General features: G+C 45.9%; 1 protein-coding gene across 2 annotated transcripts in view; it reads right to left on the reverse strand.

Moving 5' to 3' along the window:
• The window catches only part of SEC24D (SEC24 homolog D, COPII coat complex component), a 134,073-nt gene extending 113,280 nt beyond the window's left edge, over positions 1–20,793 (reverse strand). Inside the window, exons 1-3 of one of the 2 annotated variants that reach the window (XM_060177118.1) lie at positions 20,583–20,793; positions 16,608–16,766; positions 4,204–4,333 (exon numbers count right to left, since the gene is read on the reverse strand). In XM_060177118.1, the coding sequence (XP_060033101.1) occupies positions 4,204–4,333; positions 16,608–16,725 (248 nt within the window). In that variant the 5' untranslated portion in view covers positions 16,726–16,766; positions 20,583–20,793. Of the gene's footprint in view, positions 1–4,203; positions 4,334–12,793; positions 12,946–16,607; positions 16,767–20,582 lie in introns of those variants that run through there. The other variant, XM_060177122.1, reaches the window with a different exon arrangement.
• Between the last annotated feature and the right edge of the window lie 544 nt (positions 20,794–21,337).

Raw genomic sequence — 21,337 nt, forward strand, 5'->3', positions numbered from 1 at the left:
AGTTCCTCTAGGCTTCTTGCTTTGACCTGCCCTCTGCAATTCAGCTCCATCTCCTTCCTATTTATTTATATTTACATTGAACGGGGGTTCTCACTGGGGCTTGGTGCCTGGATGGTGAATCCACCAATCCTAGCAGCGATTTCACCCCTCCTTATTTTCTTCCTTTCTTCCTTTCTTTGAAAGGACAGAGAGAAACTGGGGGGAGGGGGCCGAAGGGGGAGATAGGGAGACAGACAGACACACCTGTAGCACTTCTTCACTGCACATGAAGCCTCCCCCCTGCAGGTAGGGACCAGGGAACAGAGCCCGAGTCCTTGCTCATGGTACTGTGTGTCCTTGCCTGGGTGCACCACTGCCTGACACCCCTAGCTACATTTTGGTGGTGAATGTCAACTTCACAGATTCCTATTAATTTCGTGCTTTATAAAACCCAAAGGCAGTTTTGCTAGTAGTTAGAGGAGTCCAGGCTGCCTGAAAGGGTATCCAGATGCCTTCACCTTTAGCTGGTCGCAGGTTCGCTCTGAGGGATAACTTCCCCGCCTGGCCTGCTCTTCTCCCAGCTATGTATCCTAACAACCCAGGATGGGGAGCTGGGAGATGAAGCCTCTGGGAAATCCTTGCAGGAGCTCCTCAGTAAACACTGTCTCAACCTTGGAGCTACGGCTCTCAACAGTGTCATTTCACAGGACAAACAAGAACGGGGTTTCCAGCAGGGGGGAAGGTGCGATGCTGACTCCATCCCAGGGGATGGTCCCAAGGGAGTGGCAGAGTTCCAAATACCTCAGACACCTAAGAGGTTCCGCCAGGTCTGCTCCTCCTTTCCTTCTTTATAAACACAAACACCTCCCCACCTGCAGGGGAGTCACTTCACAAGTGGTGAAGCAGGTCTGCAGGTGTCTTTCTCTCCCCCTCTCTGTCTTCCCCAATCTCTCTCCCTCCATTTCTCTGTCCTCAACAACAGCTACAACAATAAGACAACAAGGACAACAAAAGGGAATAAATATAAACACAAGATTTACTTCCTGTGTTTGTTTTTTCATTTTTTTTATATTTAGTTTCCCTTTTGTGGCCCTTGTTTTTTATTGTTTTTGTAGTTATTGTTGTTGTTATTGATGTCGTTGTTGGCTAGGACAGAGAGAAATGGAGAGAGAAGGGGAAGAAAGAAAGGTGGAGAGAAAGATAGACACCTGCAGACCTGCTTCACTGCCTGTGAAGTGACTGACTCCCCTGCAGGTGGGGAGCCGGGGGCTTGAACCAGGATCCTTTTGCTGGTCGTAGCGCTTCATGCCACATGTGCTTAACCCACTGTGCTACTGCCCGACTCCCTCCTGTGTTTATTTTTTTACTGTCCTGCCTTTTAGGAGAACTTCCTTGGCATCTGTGTGCCGTCCATGGCAAATCTAGTCTTTATCACTTGCTGTAATCTGATTTATTTATTTATTTTTTTGCCTCCAAGGTTTATCTCTAGTGCTCAGTGCCTACACTACAAATTCACTGCTCCTGATGGCCACTTTTCCCATTTTGTTGCCCTTGTTGTTGTTGTTATTGTTGCCACTGCTGTTGTTGGATAGGACAGAGAGAAATCAAGAAAGGAGGGGAAGACAGACGGGGAGAGAAAGATAGACACCTGCAGACCTGCTTCACTGCCATGAAGCCACCCCCTGCAGGTAGGGAGCCAGGGCCTTAAAACAGGATCCTTGTGTTTTGTGCCATGTGTGCTTAACCTACTGTGCTACCACCTGGCCCCTGATTTAACTTTTAAGGGCTGCAATGGTGGCTCAGTAGTAGAGTGTCCAGCTGCAGGCATGAGTTTGATCCTAGGTTTGATCCTGGGGGTTCTATAAAATGGGAGACTGGTGTTCTAGTCTCCCTACCAAAACAAATTAAAAATACCCACTAAGCACATAACTGGCATTTAGTTCAGTTCTGTGATGGACTGAAGTAAAGAGGTGATTTAAAATTTTACTGAAGTTTGTGTTTTTTTGGTGGGTTTTTTTTTTTTTCTCCTTTTTTCTTTTTACCAGAGCACTGCTCAGCTCTGGTTTATGGTGGAGTGGGGGATTGAACCTGGGACTTCAGAGCCTCAGACATGAGAACCTGTTTGTATAACCATTATTCTATATACCCCCCACCCCTGAGCAGTGTTTTTGATTTATAATAATAATAACAACAGCAACAATAAAAAACTTTAAAATAAGATGAATATAATCCAAAACTCAATTTTATGGCATTAAATACAAGTAAGTTATGATTCATTTCTCTTTCTTGTTTCTTTAAATATTTATTTATTTTCCCTTCCGTTGCCCTTGTTGTTGTATTGTTGTAGTTATTATTGTTGTTATTGATGCCATCGTTGACAGAAGAGAGAGAAATGGAGAGAGGAGGGGAAGACAGAGGAGGAGAGAAAGACACCTGTAGACCTGCTTCACCACTTGTGAAGCGATTCCCCTGTAGGTGGGGAGCTAAGGGCTCGAACCGGGATCCTTACGCTGGTCCTTGTGCTTTGTGCCATGTGCGCTTAACCTGCTGTGCTACCCCCAACTCCCTGTTGCTTTGTCTTTTAGAGAGAGCCAGACTGAGAGAAAGAGCCCACAACACTGAAGCTTCCTTCAATGTGACAGGAGCCCAGTTTGAACAGTTTGATCAGGCAGCATATTATCCAAGTGACTTATTTTGCTGACCCTATAATTCATTTCTTTTTTAAAGACTTTATTTATTTATTCATGAAGATAGGAGGAGGAGAGAGAGAGAGAGAGAGAGAACCAGACATCACTCTGGTATATGTGGTGCCATGGACTGAACTCAGGATCTCACGCTTGATAGTCCAGTGCTTTATCCACTATGCCACCTCCCAGACCACTACATTTTCTTTCTCTTTCTTTTTCTTTCTTTCTTTCTTTCTTTCTTTTTCTTTCTTCCTTTCTTTCTTTCTCTCTTTTTCTTTCTTTCTTCCTTTCTTTCTTTTCTAATTTTTATTTATAAAAAGGAAACACTGACAAAAAACATAGGATAAGAGGGGTACAACTCCACATAATTCCCACTACCAGAACCCCGTATTCCATCCCCTCCCCTGATAGCTTTACTACTCTTTACCCCTCTGGAAGTATGGACCCAGGGTCATTATGGGGTGCAGAAGGTGGAAGGTCTGGCGTCTGTAATTGCTTCCTCAATGAACATGGGTGTCGTCGGCAGGTCAATCCATACTCCCAGCCTGTCTCTCTCTTTGCCTAGTGGGGCAGGGCTCTGGGGAAACGGGGTTCTAGGACACATTGGTGGGGTTACAATTCATTTCTTAAGATGTATTTTCACTATCATTTTTCCCCTCAGATCATTTCTTTTTGCTTGTTTTAATAAGACCAAAGAATGCTCCACCATTTAAGCTGATCTTTTCTTTTCCTCTATCTTGTTTTTTTAAGTAAGTTTTCTCTTTTTTAAAAAAAAAAAATGTTGGGAGTCGGGCGGTAGCGCAGCGGGTTAAGCGCCGGTGGCGCAAAGCGCAAGAACCGGCGGAAGAAATGCGTTTCGAGGCCCCGGCTCCCCACCTGCAGGTGAGTCGCTTCACGAGTGGTGAAGCAGGTCTGCAGGTGTCTTAACTTTCTCTACCCCTTTTTGTCTTCCCCTCCTCTCTCCATTTCTCTCTGTCCTATCCAACAACAAACGGCATCAATAACAACAATAATAACTACAACAACAACGAAAAACAAGGGCAACAAAAGGGAAAATAAATATTTTTTAAAAAAGTTATTATCTTTATTTATTTATAAGATAGAGACAGCCAGAAAACGAGAAAGAGAAGGGGGAAGTAGAGGGGGAGAGAGACAGAAAGATACCTGCAACACTGCATCAACACTCACAAAGCTTTTCCCTTGCAGGTGGAACTGGGAGGCTTGAACCTGGGTCCTTGCGCATTCTAACATGTACTCAACCAGAGGCACCTCCACGTGGTCCCTCTATGTTGCTTCTGTGTGGTTCTGGAGATAGAGCCCGTGTCCTTACACATGCAAAGCAGAGGCTCTGCTCTGCCACCAAGCCCCCTTTCTGGGACTTCCTAGACGCCCTCCCAATACAGTTGTTGTCTGGCAGATCCTTATTATAAGTTCAAAATTTCAACCAGTAAGTGTTTAAATTTAGAAGGGACCCCCCCCCCCCAATTCATGAGACAACTGAATATGCAAACAGGCTGGGGTGGTCTACCTAGCTCACCTTTGTGGAGGAGGACCTGAAGGGTGAGCTCCATTCTGGCCAAACTGATGGGGTCCAGGAGGTGGAGGGCCTGGGGACAATATTCCCCCAGGGGGAGCAGGCCCCAAAGGCCCGGCTGGTTTCATCATACCTGTAATAGAAAGAAATACATTTAGAAGGATACATTAAATAAATCTCAGGAATAAATGAATAAAGGGTAGAAGAGAGGGAAAGCAGTGGTCTGGGAGGTGGTGCAGTGGATAAAACGTTGGATTCTTAAGCATAAATTCCTGAGTTCAATCCCCAGCAGCACATGTACCAGAGTGATGGCTAGTGTTCTCTCTCTCTCTCTCTCTCTGTCTCCTTCTATCTTCATGAATAAATAATTTTTTTTTTCCCTCCAGGGTTATTGCTAGGCTCAGTGCCTGCACCATGAATCCACCACTCCTGGAGGCCATTTTTCCCCCTTTTGTTGCCCTTGTTGTTGTAGCCTCGTTGTGGTCATCATTATTGCCATTGCTGATGTTGTTCGTTGTTGGATAGGACAGAGAGAAATGGAGAGAGGAGGGGAAGACAGAGAGGGGGAGAGAAAGAGACACCTGCAGACCTGCTTCACCGCCTGTGAAGCGACTCCCCTGCAGGTGGGGAGCCAGGGGCTCGAACCGGGATCCTCCCTCCAGTCCTTGCACTTGTGCTTTGCGCCACATGCGCTCAACCCACTGCGCCACTGCCTGACCCCCAATAAAATATTTTTAAAAAGAGAGAGGGGGGAAGTAAATGGTGGGGGGGGAGTGCTCAAGTCATTACACATGTTCATACAAAATGGGGGTGGGGGAAACCGGGAGGTGGCGCATCAGGGTGAGTGCATGGTACAAAATGGGGATGGGGGTCACACTCACTCATGCAAAATAGAAGACTGCGTACTGTTGTCAGTAGACGTTCCTGGTAGTGACGTGTGTGTGTGTGTGTGTGTGTGTGTGTGTGTTCTCTTACAAGCAAAGATCTTTAATGTTTCTTTTTTAAAAAATACTGGTTTTTATTTAAGAGAGAGGAGATTTTTTTTTTAATTTTACTTTATTTATTATTGATAGAGACAGAGAGAAACTGAGAGGGGTGGGGGTGATAGGGAGAGGAAAGAGAGACACCTGCAGCCCTGCTTCACCACTCATGAAGCTTTCCCCTTGCAGGTGGGGACCAGGGGCTTGAACCTGCACAGTAATGTGTGCGCTTAACCAGGTGCGCCACCGCCTGGCCCCTTTAATGTTTCTTTCAACACTATCCTTAGACATTTTTCTGTTTCCTCCTAGGGGAGTGGTACCCAGGTGTGAAGTTGCTGGACTTGAGCTACAGAAGTTCAAGGCCTGGTCTGTCCACTTCCCAGACGACTATGTGCCCACGTCCAACAGAGAGCAGATGTGCGTTTATCTCCGGGTTTCAGTCTCTGAGGAACTTGGTCCCCTCACTGCAAAATGAAAGGCTAACCTGCATTACCAGTGTGATTTAAAAACGCACTCTCTTCAGAGAACTGCAAGTGAGCTCTATTTCCGTTATTTGTTCTCTCACGCCCACCCTGCTCACTCTGGCCCCAGCTCACCCAGTAGGACAGAGGATTGGGGTGGGGAGTTGTTGGGGCTCGGTGCTGGCACTAGAGGGGGAGAGAAAGATAGACACCTGCAGACCTGCTTTACCACTTGTGAAGCGGGCTCCCCCACCCCCGCAAGTGGGGAGCCAAGGGCTCCAACCGGGATCCTTCTGCAGGTCCTTGTGTGCTGGGAAATTGTGCAGATGCAGTCACAGCCGCCATGTTGTCCCCTCAGGTTATTGCCAGTTCCCACGAGAGTTAGACGATATTCTCCCAACCAATCCTGTCCCGACTCGTCACTCCTGGTTTTTGCCCTATAAAGCCCTCCTACTTCTGCCTCTCCCTCTCTTGCCCGCCTTTCACCTCGGTGAATAGACACAGGGAAGGTTGCTGCGCGTAGTGGGAGGCGGCCATTTTTGCTAGCTCCACGTGGCCCGAACCACTGTGCTCTCACCCAACTCTGAGGTGCCAGTGCGAATAAAGATTTGTGTTCCCTCTTTGCTCCGGATCTCCTCTCTCTCTCCTCCGCGCGCAGCCCGACAGGAAACCACTCAGCAGATCTTAGTTTCCTCTCCTCTGGCCTCACACCCTGCCCTTTGTTCAATGATTCATATTCTGACAAAATTATAAATAATCCATAACTAAAAACACACTTGCATTTTTTAAATCATTTTGGACAAAAGTAGAAAATGTCTGATATAAGCACTTATATTGTAACTTCCATATGAAACATGTAAGCATTTATATATGAAATGCACAGCAATAAGCCAGAGACACTTTCACAATTTAAATAAATAGGTCCACAGTAGTTCTCTTCAAGAATCCTCACCTATGTCTCTCAGAATTGAAAAAGTTCCCTAGCCACAAGCAGAACTATTATACATTATTCTTACTCAAACGCTCCTTGCCATTTATGTTTGGAAATCCACTCTATAGAAATGATTCACACTCGTTCTTGTTCAATATAGTCATTTCATGTGCTGTAAGGGGCAGGCGCAAAAAACTGTTAGGAAGCAGGTAATCACACCAACAATTACAGAACTGTATGGTAAGAATCAGAGTATGCAGAGGGACTGTCCGCCTCCCTCGTCGGGGGGGAAGTCAAGAAAAGTTCAAGGAGGGAAAAGTGTGTGAGTGGAATTTTGAAGGACCAGCCGTTTTTGTAATATTGAGACAGAACTGGGGATAACTCTGGTCAAAAGGCAGATCTGGAGGAGGACAGAAAGTATAGCATGGCTAGGGACCAGAAAAAGGTTCAGGGAGTCAGGTGGTAGCGCAGCAGGTTAAGTGCACGTGGCGCAAAGTGCAAGGACCAATGTAAGGATCCCGGTTCAAGCCCCCGGCTCCCCACCTGCAAGGGAGTTGCTTCACAGGCGGTGAAGCAGATCTGCAGGTGTCTATCTTTCTTTCCCCCTCTCTATGTCTTCCCCTCCTCTCTCCATTGCTCTCTGTCCTATCCAACAACAACAGTATAAATAACAACAACAATAATAACCACAACAATGAAACATCAAGGGCAACAAAAGGGAATAAAATAAGTAAATAAATAAAAGGTTCAAAGTGGCAGAGACTGGAGGAAAGGCACCAGGGCAGAGGCTCTGCTCTCCAGGTTTGCTGTCAAGACTACAAAGTCCTGTGTGGCATTTGGACTCTATCCTCAGGGCAAAGGGAAATCAGCCTCACTGTTATCTGCAAAGTCATAGTCTCCCCCCTGGCTACCTTGCTGGCATTTTCAAAAGTGAACAGAGATTAAAAAAAAAAAAAAATTGGCTTCTTCACAAAGCAGCATGGGAATCTGAACAGGAGAGAGAAATCAGACCATGAGAAAGAACCAACAGTGCTTATGAGAAAAAGGATACAACTGACAATCACAAAGGGGTCTCGAGTTCAGTAGCAGATACCACAGGACTGCTTACTCGACACAACTCTCGGTTGCTTTCTGGCTTGCTTTTCTAGAAAAAACGGAATCTAGATTTCCTGGAATATATATATTTAAAAATATTTATTTCCTTTTGTTGCCCTTGTTTTATTGTTGTAGTTATTATTGTTGTTGTTGATGTCGTTGTTGTTGGATAGGACAAGAGAGAAATGGAGAGAGGAGGGAAAGACAGAGAGGAGGAGAGAAAGACACCTGCAGACCTGCTTCACCACCTGTGAAATGACTGCCCTGCAGGTGGGGAGCGGGGGCTCGAACCGGGATCCTTACGTCTGTCCTTGCACTTTGCGCCACCTACGCTTAACCTGCTGCGCCACCACCTGACTCCCAGATCTCCTGGACCCTTACAAACTGGGTTCTGTGTGCTCTACAGGTTTAGCAAAGCAGGTCAATAGGTAGTGGCCACTGACAGAGTAGCCCCAAGTCAGGGGCACAGTGCTTTGCTACACATTTCTAAACCCAATTCTCTGCCTCTAATATTCAGTAAGCTTTCCACTAACCCTTTAACAGATAGATCCCTTTCTGGTCGAGTGGTTTCTGTGGTCAGCAAAAGAACCCTAACCAATGCAACAGAAGAGAATGCTTTCAATTTGGTCCTGGAACTAACTAAGCAAACTTTAAAACACCACCTGTGAAGTAATGCTTATCTCAAAGAAAGAAATAGAAGCTTCTTATTCTACTTGAAGAAATCAAAATGCTCATTGCACCTGAGGCCCTGTACTGGCCCTCTACCTGCATCAGTTCACTGTGCATCCGGGGACCACCCTACAGCCCAGAGTCAAGGCTATCTACACTTCCTGTCCCTCAATGTCATCAGACCAGTGGTTCAGCATCTGGACTGATTCTGTCCCCTGAAGGGATATTCAAAGTCTAGGACGTTCTTGATTGTCACAGCTTAGGAGCAGGATAGGTGTGAGGAGTGGAGAGGTACTGATATTGAACAAGTAGGGGCCAACGATGTTACTCACGATCCTTTTTTTTTTTTTTTTTTTAAGATTGTTATTTATTTAATGAGGAGGAGAGAGAGAGACAGACACACAGACAGACACCAGACATCACTCTGGTACAGGTGCTGCCAGGGACTGAACTCAAGACCTCATGCTTGGAGGCCACTGCTTTATCCACTGCACCACCTCCCCGGACCACCTTAACTTCCTTGTTAATAAATGTTAAGCAGAGCCTGTCACAGACTGCCCCCCACCCCCGAATGTCAACAGAGTTGTGGGCTAAGAAACCCTGCTCCAGAGAGCCTGGATTCCTTCTCTGCACATTCCAGATGTGCAGGTAGGGTAGTTCTTTCTAGACTGACAAAAGGGATGATAACCCTTCTCGGCCTGAAATATTTTGGTATCACCCCTACTGTTCTTAAGATAAAGCTTTTTTTTTTTTTAAATATTTATTTTATTTATTTATTCCCTTTTGTTGCCTTGTTGTTTTACTGTTGTTGTCGTTGTTGGATAGGACAGAGAGACATGGAGAGAGGAGGGGAAGACAGAGGGGGAGAGAAAGATAGACACCTGCAGACCTGCTTCACCGCCTGTGAAGCGACTCCCCTGCAGGTGGGGAGCCGGGGTTCGAACCAGGATCCTTATGCCGGTCCTTGTGCTTTGCGCCACCTGCGCTTAACCCGCTGCGCTACAGCCCGACTCCCAAGATAAAGCTTTTAAGTAGCTTGGTAGATGGCACAGGACTTGCATCAATGACTCAGGTTCAGTCCCTGACACTGCACATGCTACAGTGGTACTAGGTCCTCAACTCTGATAACCATCTTCTCAGACAATATTTTGATCCAACTCCATGTTAGCTATCATACTCAAGCAAGAACTATGAAAGTCATAGGCCCCTGGGAACATAACCTAAAATAGACTTCCTAGGTTCTTTCCACCCTAAGATCCCTTTTCTCATCTGCTCTATTCCTACTTTTTGGTTCCTTTTCACTAATCATTTTGTCCTGCTTCATATTTTACTGCCTTTCAGCCACCAAGTTACAGACGCTACTATGACACCAATCTTGACTTCTTTGGGCAGACGACCTCACCAATGTGTCTCGGAACCTCCCCTCCTCAGAGCACTACCTGTCTAGGGAAAGACAGAAACAAGCTGGGGGTATGTATGGATCGACCTGCCAATATCCATGTCCAGTGGAGAACCAATTACAGAAGCCAGAACTCCTATCTTCTGCACCTATCTTCTTCTTCTGCTAAAAGAATTTTGGACCATACTCCCAAAGGGGGAGAACTTATAGAGGAAGATGACCAGAGGGCTCTGAACCCCAAATCCATCAGGACCTGGAGAGAGAAGAGGAAGAAAGGAAGAATATTCAGAAATACTAATAGGTGTGGTGTGACTTGGAAAGGAAGAGAAGACAGGACCATGGGGGAGAAATGGGAAAATATATACAAATATAGACCGATAGTTGTAGAAATAATAGTTTACCCATATCTGCAACTTTGAGAGAACTGCTGTAGCTTCCTATCGAGAGACTGGGGACACAGAACTCTGCTGGTGGGAACAGTGTGAAATTATACCCCTGTTATCTTACAATTCCGTAAATCAATATGAAATCACTAATGAAAAATAAGTATAAAAAACAAGGATAAGAGTAGAGAAAGAAAAATAAAGTTTTATAGTTATTCTTTTTTAAAAAGAAGAAAATAAAAAGTGATACTATGTTGAAAATGTAACATTCTACTCACCACTATAAAAAGTGTCTGCCATGAAAAAGAAAGACATTTTATGTTCCTGAAATGCTCATTCTTTCCAAACCAATGTATAGAAAAAAACACAAAAAAACAGAGGGTTAAAGAATAGGAAAGCTATCAGTGGAGGGATTGGTATACAGAGGTCTGGTGGTGGTGGAATTGTGTGAAGCTGTACCCCTCTTATCCTATGGTTTTGTCTTTTTTCCTTTTTTATAAATAAAAAATTTAAAAAAAAGAAAAAAGAAAAGAAAAGAAATGAAATAAAGGGAGCCAGGAAGTAACTAAATGGGGAAAGCACACCTATTACCATGCAGAAAGCCCTGGATTTGATCCCCAACACAATGGGGGAGCACCAGAGACACTGCCATGATGGTGGAGCAGTGCTTTGGTGGCTCTCCTGCTCCCTCCCCCCAAGGACACAGAATAAAAAGACCATGCTGGGGACACCATTTGGTTCATTTCTTAGTTTTGTGTACAAACAAACACTTCAATTAGGCCTTTAGCGTGGTCCTGCTCGACCCTGCTGTTATGCTTTGCACTGTTTGTACTGCCCACACTCAGTCAACCTCAGAAGTACTACTTCTTTTTTATATTTTTAAATTAAATTGAGTTTTTGTTTCCCACCAGGGTTAGTGCTGGGGCTTGGTGCTTGCGCTATGAATCCAACGCTCCCAATGGCCATGCTTTCCTGTTTTGCTTTTTTCTCCTTTCTGATTTTTATTAGATAGGGTAGAGGGAAATTGAGAGAGGAGAGGGTGAAAGGTAGTGAGAGAGAAAAAAACAGACACTTGCAGACCTGCTTCCCTGCTTGTGAAGCATCTTCCATGAAGGTGGGAAGCGGGGGCTCAAACCTGGGTCCTTGCACTTGGCGATCTGTGCGGTTAACCAGGTGTGCCACCGCCCAGCCCCAGAAACACTACTTCATATAGTCCATCTCCTCTCTGCCATCCTTACAACTGCCAGTGTCAAGCAAGCTGCCTCCCTACCTGGCCTCTCTCACTCAGCTTTCATGTCATGTCTTCTTCCAGGAAGAGGTGTGTATGTGCGTGTGCGTGTGCGTGGACACCCAGAATTGAAACCAGAGCTTCACACATGCAAAGTATGTGCTTTACCACTGAGATATAGCCCCTCGACCGCCTCCTTGGTTTGGGGTTCCTGTGGTGTGCTTTCAGAAAACATTTCCTGGGGACCCGGCGGTAGCTCACTGGGTTAAATGCACATAATGTAAAGCTCAAGGATTCCAGTTCGAGCCCCCGCCTCCCCACCTGCAGGGGAGTCGCTTCACAGGCAGTGAAGCAGGTCTGCAGGTGTCTATCTTTCTCTCCCCCTCTCTGTCTTCCTTTCCTCTCTCAATTTCTCTCTGTCCTATCCAACAACAGCAGCAGCAGCAACAATGGGGAAAAAAATGGCCTCCAGGAGCAGTGGATTCTGTAGTACAAGCACCAAGCTCCAGCGATAACCCTGGAGGCAAAAAAAAGAAAAGAGAGAGTTGGGAGGTAGCACAGTGGGTTAAGCGCACATGGCACAAAGCACAAGGACCGTCATTAAGGATCCCAGTTCGAGCCCCCAGCTCCCCACCTGCAGGGGAGTCACTTTACAGGCAGTGAAGCAGGTTTGCAGGTTTCTGTCTTTCTGTCCCCCTCTCTGTCTTCCCCTCCTCTTTCCATTTCTCTCTGTCCTATCCAACCGCGACAATATCAATGACAACAACAATAATAAAACAACAAGGGCAACAAAAGGGAATAAATATAAAAAATGTAAAAAAGAAAAGAAAAAATTCCTTTGTGGTAATGTTTCCCCTGCACAATCAAACTCACTGGATGTGTGTCCTCCCAGAGAAGTGAGTACTTACTATAAGGACTGAGCTCAGATCAGCTTTACGTACTGCTGCATAACCTGGGTGGTTTGCTCATGCAGAAAACCCATTAGGTCTGTTACCATACAGCAATCACTAGACATAGAGGGAGACATGGTTTGTGAGAAATACCAAGCAAGCTTGACCACTGGCAACATCTATGGTAGAGTAGATACTTTTCTTTTTTTTCTTTTTTTTAAAAAATATTTTATTTTATTTATTTATTCCCTTTTGTTGCCCTTGTTTTATTTTTGTAGTTATTATTGTTGTTGTCGTCGTTGTTGGATAGGACAGAGAGAAATGGAGAGAGGAGGGGAAGACAGAGAGGGGGAGAGAAAGACAGACACCTGCAGACCTGCTTCACCGCCTGTGAAGCGACTCCCCTGCAGGTGGGGAGCCGGGGTTCGAACCGGGATCCTTATGTCGGTCCTTGTGCTTTGCGCCACCTGCGCTTAACCCGCTGCGCTACAGCCTGACTCCCAAGTGGATACTTTTCAGAAGCATAACTATGTTACCCAGTAAAAGGTCCTTCCTACCTTGTGACTTGAAGGCATATGGTGACTGAAGATTTAGGGACCTAAGATTATTCAGCAGAGAGAAACGAACAACAGGGACCAGGAAGTGGCACACCCGCTCAGCGCACACATCACAGTGCACAAGGATCCAGGTTCTAGTCCCTGGTCTCCACCTGCAGGGGCAAAGCTTCACAAGTGATGAAGCAGGGCTGCAGGCATCTCTCTGTCTCTTCCCTTCTTTATCTCCCCTACCCCTCTCAATTTCTCTGTCTCTATCCAATAATGAATAAATAAATAAATAAATAAGATTTAAAAGAGAGAGAGAGAGAGGAAGAGAAATGAACAACAGGATAATTCAGCGACAGTCTTGAATTACAAACAAAAACACCATAATCAACAGAAAGGTTGATTCTACAGAGTCCCACAGCCTGGGATCCATTTGAGAACTGCATAAGAGAAAAAGCTTTAAAGGAAAGCATGACGGATTTAATCCAACGACAGTCCTTTCTGTTTGTTTGCTTACATTCTGGTCCACATTAGCATGCTCTGCTAAGGAGAGCAGCCCTCTGTCATTCATTCATTGTGTCAACACTGAATGCGTGACGTCTCTGCTCCAGGCACATCTGTCACGAGGCTGTGGCAAGAGGTAGAGACACCTGCACAGCTGCTAGGAGGGCCTAAAAGCAGAAGGGTAGTGTGGCGTGCCAGTCAGGTCAAGTCAGGCCACAATCCAGTCTCCAAACGCCAACATCTTCATTACATCTAGTGGAATGGGAGTGGGAATGTGGCAGAGGGACTGGGGGAGGAAGATGGGAAATCAGTGAAGAACTATGCAGTTTAGATGTGCCTGGAGCATGGGGCAATGAGAAGTCACTGGGGAATGGCAGTGAGGCAGTGACAGAGGAAAAGATAATGACTGTTTTTGTTTGTTTTCTTTTGTACCAGAGCATTGCTCAGCCTTGGCTTATGGTGGTGCAGGGTGATTGAACCTGGGACTTCAAGGCTGCAGGTATGAGAGTCTCTTTGCATAACCATTATGCTATTTCATCTTCCTGAAAAGGATAATGATCAATAGATCATGTAAGTAACCCAGAAGAAATGGTTAACGAGCAAGAGAGGATAGAAAGGAAGCAACAGGTAGGAAAGGGGCTTGCCATCACCCCCAAAAGGACCCAGCAGTCCCAAAAGGACTGGAGAAAGTAAAATATACTTTCTTTTTTAAAATGGTTTTTATTTATTTATTGGATACAGACAGGCAGAAATCAAGAGGGAAAGGGAGATAGAGAGGGAGAGAGACAGAGAGACACCTGCAGCCCTGTTGCACCACTCGCAAAGCATTCCCACTGCAGGTAGGGATCAGGGGCTCGAACCTGGGTCCTTGAGCTTTGTAATGTGCACTCAACCAGGTGCACCACTGCCCAGGGCCCGCTATATACACTTGTTAATGGTGACAGTTTCTCATTTGGATAAATGAATGGTGTTGCTGCATAAGATGTGAAATAGATTTTATGGGAAAATACTAAACCATCTTAGACACTCACTGCTATTTATACAGGTAGATGAATGAAAATACAGATCTGAGCTTAGGAGAGACACTGGGTATGGAGTAAGGAAAAACCTACAGAGAGAAGTTAAGATCTCTCTCTCTCTCTCTCTCTCTCTCACACACACACACATACACACACACACACACACACACACACACACACACACACATACACACGAACAAAGGAGAACCAGCAAGGCTTAAGGGTCATGTAGAAGGTAGTAAAGTGGTGTGGGGGAAAAGGAATTTCATAAAAAGAGATGTCTAGACAGCCACTAGGAGAAAAATAAATAAAGGAATAGTGTGATGTTAAGCAAAATAAGCCAACAAGAGAAGGGTGATCTGGGATGATCATGTCACTCATACGCAGAACTTAAGAAACTAGAACACAAAGAAAAAAACACAAACTAAAACTTGGACTGGGTTTTGGTGTTGCACCAAAGCAAAGGACTCTGGGGAAGCATCCAAGACCACACAGAGCTGGAGGAATGGAGACAGCAGGATGGAGAGTTGGTGAAATGACTATGTGCTTAAGAAGTACACTGTGAAGACAGGTAGGGAGGACCAGTAATATTGAGCAGCATCCACAGGTGTGACTAGTGCTTGCTCTTTGTTTCTGGAGAGTCATAGCTATGAATCCTGGCTACACCAAGTTCAGCGACCTTGGGTAACTCCTAGTATACCAGACACTGTTTCCTTCACGGCAAAATAGGGCAAACAAGAAGATTAAGTCTGTGTGTGTGTGTGTGTGTGTGTGTGTGTGTGTGTGTGTGTGTGTATTTTTTTCAATCTTTTAAGACTGGATTTTGACAAGTATACAAAAAAAAAGGGAACAATTCACAGTTGTCACTATGAATAATATGTATACATGCTGAGAGAGACTCAACTTTTCCTGATAGAAACTATAGAAAGATGCATTTGATGGCTCCTACAGAATCCACAAAAGCAAGAATACAAACACTAAGGGGGGGAGGGTTGGCTCTGGCTAAGAGGAAAACGAGGGGCGGACTAAACTGTAGAGGCAACTTCTGTATGAATTCACGGCCACAAAGCAGGTTCCTCCGCAGACTGTGCAGTCACATCAGGACTCCCCACACTACTTCCTTCGGCCCTGCCGACCGCGCTGCGCACAAGTGATGCAGCACAGCCTGGGTCGGTCTTTGACTCAGTCCTCCTGACCTCAAGAGATGCGCAGTGGAAGACTCCACAGCCACTCTACCTAAGAATTTTCCCAGGACCACCAGACCTAAAGGAAGTTACTGCTGCCCTCAGAGCTTGATCCCCAGACCAGCCCCCTGAGCAGAAGCGACTTCCTTGTGTCGACTCCCATCACAGCGATGGTGGCCCGACTCCGTAGTACGCCTGCACACCCCGACTCTGCTCGTGAGTAGCCATCCACAAACCTTGTAGGTGCACTATTTCAAAACAACCAGTATTGGTCAATAGGTGTTTTTTTTTTTTTTTTTTATTATAATCATTGAAGGATTTTAGACTACAAATCTATAGTCATATTTTCTGATATCAAAATTGATGTTAACATATGTGTAATCATATATAAAGTATATGTGTAGTACAGATATAGTGTAGACAAGTACATAGTTTTTTTTTTTTAAATATATATTGAAATTTTATAATACCTTCACACCACTGATTAACAGTAAGAACAAGTCTAAAGGGGTCAGGTGGTGGCATGCCTGGTTAAGTGCACATATTACAGTGCGTAAGGACCCGGGTTCAAGCCCCTGGTCCCCACCTGCTGGGGGAAAGCTTCACGAGTGGTGAAACAGGTCTGCAGGTGTCTGTCACTCTCCTTCTCTAGCTCCTCTTCCCTCTCAATTTCTCTGTGTCTCCATCTAATAAATAAATAAATAATAAAATAAAATATTCTTTAAAAAAGATCAAGTCTAAAATACAAACCAGTTACAGCCATGCCATAACCAAACTAATGATACAGACTTCTTCTATAAGTCTCTTCCCCAAAATGCTATAACTTCAAGCCATTGGTCCATTCATGCCATGATCATTCAATGCTCCCAAAACTTTTTTTTTTTTTTTTTTACAACTTATGTTTCTGAACCCCAGAAGTCTATAATCAGTATGGGCCAAAATAATGCTCCTTATAGTTTATTAAAGGAATTTCATACAGGGACAATATATATATATATATATATATATATATATATATATATATATAAAATCAACAAAAGGACACTTCTTAGAATTCATATATCTCTAAATAAAAAGAACTAACTAAAGCAGCAGCAACAACAACATTAAGATACACTTTACCTGGTGGAGAAGTTGAGTGAGCTGGGTCCCCGTAGTGCCCATAATGTGGTGGAGAAAGGCCTATTCCAGGCTGGGACTGGGAGTAGGGGGGTGTAGCCACATAACCTTGTTGGCTCATTATGAAAATATCATTCCAAGGGACAGTTCTACAAAAGAGCCCTGGAACAGAAGGAGAAAAAAAATGTCAATTAGAAAGTTTAATGCTATTTTTTTTTTTTAAACCAGAACACTGATCAACTCCAGCATATGGTGATGCCATGCTTTTCATGAAATGTATAACCATGGTGCTATTTTCCTAGTCTGGTTTAATGCTACTAAAACAAGTCAACCAGAATCACTCAGTGCCATTAAAATATAAACTCCGTGATAAATGTTTACAGTGGTCTGAGACATCTTCAATATATCATAATATCCCTTAAAAAGGGCTCTAGCTATAGCTTCATGGAGTTTAATAGCTCACTTCTATAATCCTGGGCAAACCTTCAGGCATGAGATCTGAGTAACAGCTGCCAAGCATTCATTCATGAGAAGACTAAAAAGTAATCACTCATCAGTCTAACGACCAACTGAAAACTTTTAAATGTAATCTACATTTGATTTTATTGTATTGGAGATTTTATTTTATTGTATTTTATTGTATTGTATCATTTTACCTAGACCCAGGGGTCAAACCCAGGGTCTCACTCATGCAAAGCATGAGTACTACAGCTAAGTTTCCTCTCTGGTCCTCTTACTATTTTTGTGCCTTTGGTTTTAGCACAGAGCACATCACTCCAATAATCACATCACATTCTATTGACTGAACAACAGATGTTCCAGTAGTCTACAGTTGCTGTTTCTGTGGTACTCTTAAATGAGTCCTTATAATCAGACAATTAGGACGATGAAAAATCAAAAGTCCAATAAACACAGCAAGAGATAAAGAAGTTGATAATGGACTCATTTTCTGAGTCATAAGTTACACAAGTCAGATAGCAATCTATGTTTATTGAAGAGTTTCTCCAAAGAAGATCCTGTCTTTCTAATTTCAATACCATGCCTCTGAGAACTGAGGTACACATGTGCAAGGGAATGGGGAGGTGCAATTTCAAGTGTTTATAGACAGACAGACAGACACACACACACACACACACACACACACACTTGCAAACACAATAGAATTATCTTGAGCTTACATAGAACCTTCAACAAGGAGCGGTTTTTACAGTTTCACCCCCTCCCCAAGATTTCATAAAAATCAGAGGCATTTTCATACTAGTATTATCAGATAGTTTGTTGTTTTTATTTTATTTTATTTATTTATTTTCTCTTTTGTTGCCCTTGTTGTCTTTTTATTGTTGTTGTAGTTGTTGTTATTGATGTCATTACTGTTAGATACGACAGAGAGAAAAGGAGAGAAGAGGGGAAGACAGAGAGGGGGAGAGAAAGATAGACACCTACAGACCTGCTTCACCACCTGTGAAGCGACTCCCCTGCAGGTGGGGAGCCGGGGGCTCGAACCGGGAACCTTAAGTCTGTCTTTGCGCTTTGCATCATATGCGCTTAACTCACTGCGCTACTGCCCGACTCCCTATCAGATAGTTTTTTATAAGCAGACAGACACAAAAGTCTGCAAATGCTGACACGAGAAGTGGACTCTTACTCCCAACTTGCCAACACTTAGCTGTGTGGCATAACATAAGCGGTTCCCTGGTTGCCCTTAACAAAATAAAACCTCTAAAAAGCCTTTCTGGATTAAAAGATCAAAAAGCCAAAACACCAGTTCTACAGTTTCTCTCCTGTTTTTTTACCCAGCATAAGCACGAGCTTCCTTTTCTTTCCTGATGCTAATTTCATGATGCCAGAGATTAGGTGATGCCTGCTCGGCCCTGAAATAAATCTATCTAGCTTCAGGAACTGGCATTCCGGCTTGCCAAGTTTTTCCAAACATAGGCCACCATTGCATCCTGGAACCCCACCTCTCCAGATCCCTGTCCCATTAGGGAAAGACAGAAACAACCTGGGGGTATGGATCCACCTGCTAATATCCATGTCCAGAGGAGAAGCAATTACAGAAGCCAGACCTTCCACCTTCTACATCCCATAAAGAATTTTGGTCCACACTCCCAGAGGGGAATAAAGAATAGGGAAGCTTCCAATGGTGGGGATTGGGACATGGAACTCTGGTGGAGGAACTGTATGGAGTTGTACCCCTGTTACCTTACAATCTTGTTAATCATTATTAAATCACTCCTAAAAATTTTTTTAAAAAGGGGGGAGTCGGGTGGTAGCGCAGCGGGTTAAGCGCAGGTGGTGCAAAGAGCAAGGACGGATCCCAGTTCGAGGGCCCAAGCGGTGAAGCAGGTCTGCAGGTGTCTCTCTTTCTCTCCCCCTCCTCTTCCCATTTCTCTCTGTCCTATCCAACAACGATGGATGACATCAGTAACAACAACAATAACTGAAACAAGGGCAACAAAAGAGAAAATAAATAAAAATTAAAAAAATTAAATTAAATTAAAAAAGAATTTTGGTCCATACTCCCAGTGGGATAAAGAAGAGGGAAGCTTCAGAGAGAGAGAGAGAGAGAGAAAGAGAGAGAAAGAGAGAGGATGGGACATGGAACTCTGGACGTGAGAACTCTATGGAATTGTCCCCCTGTCATCTTACAATCTTGTTAACCATTATCAAATCACTACTACAAAATAAAGATTGTGAGATCACTTTCCTTCTCCTGGGAAGGGGAACACTGAAGGAGAGAGAGAGAGAGAGAGAGAGGGACGTGGCAACCTGAGCTTTGGCCGAGCTCATCTAACCAAGCCCATTGGGGAAGTCAGCAGCCGCACACCTCGGAGCCGCCTGTTGCTCAGTGACAGCGAGGCGAGAAACGCGCGGAATGTGGGGGAGCAAGACGCAGCCCCCACCCCCACCCCGCCCCTGCCGCCCGGGGTCCCCGGGTCCTTCTCGCGCCCCGGGTGTTGGGTGGATGGGGGGGTGGGGAGGGAAAGAGGAAAGGAAGCAGCAGCTTGGTCCTCCAGCAGCCCGAGGTGCCACGTCAAACTTACACAAGTTACAGAAACCTGACTCAGCTTCCAGCCGCGACATGGCAGGGAGCCACTGGGCGGAAGGAGCAGGCCTAGGATCCCAACCTGGGGGCGGGGGCGGGGGCGGGGGTGGGAGCCCCTCTACACACACACACACACACACTCACACACATACACACTCATACACACTCACACAGAAACACACACACACACACACACACACACACACACACACTTCCTTCCACCCCAGCTCCCCATCAATCAGGTCGCCCTGACGACTCCTTGCCCCAGGTGCATTCACCCCTCCTGGACCTGAGTTGCAAGAACTGTGTGTCTGTGCGTGTGTGTCTGTGTGTCTGAGTGTAGGTGGGGGTGGCAGACAAGTCGGGATCCCCCCCTACACACACACACACACACACACCCCAGTTCCACCCCCAGTTTTGCAAACACAGTTGCCTTTTTTTTTTTTTCCCAACCCGGCTGATTTGCCAACACGCCCCTCCTCCGGGAAAGAGAAGGAAAAAAAAAAAAGGAAAGGAAAGGAAAGGAAAGGAAAGGAAAGGAAAGGAAGTGTGTGTGTGAGTGTGTATGTGTGCGGGGGGTGCAGAGTGCAGAGGCGCCGGCTGGCAGCCATGCAAACCCAGCACCACCACCCCGAGCTCCGTCCCCCCCAGGCGGTGGTCGCTGAGGGCTCCCCCCCCAGCCCGGACCCCCCACCCTCCACCCCAGCACGGCGGTTCCTGCATCTTGAGACACAAAGATGGGGGGAAGCCCACGCCCACCCTTCCTCTCTCCCGGGACCCCCTCCCCAGCCCCACCTCCCAGGGTTCAAACTGCAAGAAAAGCCCCGGGCAGAGCGCCCCCTCCCCGCCCGCCGCAGGTGAGCACCCCCCGCCCCCCCGCCCCTAAAGGAAAGCGGGCTGTCCCGTCCGCATCGGCCGGCCGGGGCGTTTACCTGGTCGGCCGGCTTCCAGCGAGCCCGCGCTCTGCTCCGAGTGCCGGTTGCGCCCGGTGAAGCAGCTCCCGCCGCGGCCGAGGCTCCCGGGCCCGGCGTCTCCACAGGCGGCTCGCGCGCCCCGAGTTGCTGCTGGGCTGGGAACTGCCACGTCAAACCCTCTGCCGGCGGCGCGCCCCCGGCGCCGGCGCTCCGACTGGCGGCGCGCGCTCCCGGCGACGCATGCGCATGGGCGTGGGCAGGGAAAGGGGGCGGGGCATGCCTTGGGGGCGGGGCTTGAGCTGCCAGCCGCGTGTCTGTCTGCGTGTTGGCTTCTGGGGCGCCAGCTTTCCTGCCTGATCTTTTTTTTTTTTTCTTTTTTTTTCCTTCTTACTCCGTGCTCCTATTTTGTTTCCTCTTGCGGATCAAATATAATATATATAATCTACCTACCTATCTATTTTTAATTCTAACGTTGTCATCTGGAGCTTTTGAGGGAGTTGGAGTGAAGGTTCCTGAAGGTTCATTCATTCTCGCCTTCGTTCAACAGGTTGCAAGGTCTCCGAGCTCTCTACTTGTGATTTGAGTCGCCAGCTCTCTTCCAAGCTCTGCTCCACAATGCACCACAGAACAAGGAAGGAACGACCCCGGGGCAGCCATGCACCGTGTACAGTTGCAAGGACAATCTGTGCGGCCCAAAGGCCAGAGAAGGTGTCTTCACAGAAAAACAAAGTGGCTACACTTCCTTGTGCTCTTTATACCAGCCTTGGTTCACA

This window comes from Erinaceus europaeus, chromosome 2 (genome assembly GCF_950295315.1).
Source record: "Erinaceus europaeus chromosome 2, mEriEur2.1, whole genome shotgun sequence".
NCBI lineage: Eukaryota > Metazoa > Chordata > Mammalia > Eulipotyphla > Erinaceidae > Erinaceus > Erinaceus europaeus.